This window comes from Labeo rohita, chromosome 19, assembly GCF_022985175.1.
Source record: "Labeo rohita strain BAU-BD-2019 chromosome 19, IGBB_LRoh.1.0, whole genome shotgun sequence".
In the NCBI taxonomy this organism is placed as follows: Eukaryota; Metazoa; Chordata; class Actinopteri; order Cypriniformes; family Cyprinidae; genus Labeo; species Labeo rohita.
This window is the reverse complement of record NC_066887.1, coordinates 24759755-24761098: the sequence shown is the minus strand read 5'-3', so window position 1 is coordinate 24761098 and position 1344 is coordinate 24759755. Positions and strand designations below refer to the sequence as shown.

The window sequence follows — 1344 nt, the reverse complement described above, 5'->3', positions numbered from 1 at the left end:
CCAGAGTTACAATAAGAAGGTTTTTCTTTCCTTTGAAAGAAACAAAACTGGAAAAATAAATTTGAAAAAAAAAAAAACTTGTGCATTTAAATGTCTTATCTTGCACATCACCATTTCATGTATGTATATTCATTGTGAAAGCCTTATTGTGTTTCACTGGTTCTCACAGCTAGTTCATACAGATCTTCTAGAGGAACTCTATATATGGTCTGTTCACGTAGGCAGGTCAGGATTATATCAAACCGAAAGAAACGCAAAGCAGCATGGGCAGGAAACACCTTTGTACAGGTGTTGGCTTGTATTTTTTGTGCTGAGTATACAGGGGAAAAGACTGGGTGAGTGCGTAACCGAATTATCAAGCAGCAGATTTTTGAAGACAAAACTCTTGGTTTCATTTTACAGCAGCGGAGGATGCACGTAATTTTATGTTGCTAAAATTTTGCGTTAAATGCATCCTAAAGTAGCATGGGAATGTATTTTATACAATAATGTATATGACAAATCAGAAAGTCTTTAACCACTTTATCTTTTCATCTTTCATCTTTACAACATTAATCTATATATTTGTCTTTTTTTACTCATGAATCTTTACAGGTCTAACAAGCTCAAGGTCTACGTGCTACAAGCTACAGTTTTCTCCCAGACTTTACAACTAATGTCACTGTCGACCCACTGCAATGACAACGTCCCAAAAACACAGACATTTCTGTTCTGAGCCAATGGGGGATAAACTTGTATATGAGCTTCCTGGAATTGGTCCTGTGCTGGGCGGACGACTACAGAACAAGGGTATAATAAGAGCACGAGATGTCCTGGGGCGTTTTCTGGTCCTGAACAAGGATGAGTGGAAGTTTAAGAATTGGCTTAGAGACTCATGCGGAGCAAATGCAAAGCAGCAGAGGGACTGTTACAACTGTCTGAGAGAATGGACGAGTAACCATTTATAAAGAGCAAAATGATAACAGGTTTAAACTAATTAATATTGCATATACCCTATAGTATTTCTGTTCACATTTAAGAGTATATGTATCTATCTATCTATCTATCTATCTATCTATCTATCTATCTATCTATCTATATGCAAATGTATCGTTTACTAGATGGCTGCATTTCACTTTTACAGGAAGAAAAAGGTGGATTGTTTAGTTGATTTTATACTCCCATGAGACAATATTGCATATTTTACATACAATTTTACTCAACTTTATAATTTATAATAGGTAGACCCTACCTAAGAATAATTTTTGAAGGCACTCAAAAGACAAATTCCACGTCCAGATTCATACTTTCTCAACTTCACTATACATTATACAATTTACTGTGATAAAACTAATACATTTTTTA

The 1344-nt window shown here is 35.1% G+C and overlaps 1 protein-coding gene across 1 annotated transcript; it reads left to right on the top strand.

Annotated features, from left to right (window-relative positions):
- Window positions 1–278: 278 nt before the first annotated feature.
- si:dkey-211g8.4 (barrier-to-autointegration factor) lies at window positions 279–996 on the top strand. The gene is made up of 2 exons (XM_051135996.1): window positions 279–335; window positions 595–996. The coding sequence occupies exon 2, from the start codon at window positions 678–680 to the stop codon at window positions 945–947; it is 270 nt and encodes an 89-aa protein (XP_050991953.1). The 5' UTR covers window positions 279–335; window positions 595–677; the 3' UTR covers window positions 948–996.
- Window positions 997–1344: the final 348 nt, after the last annotated feature.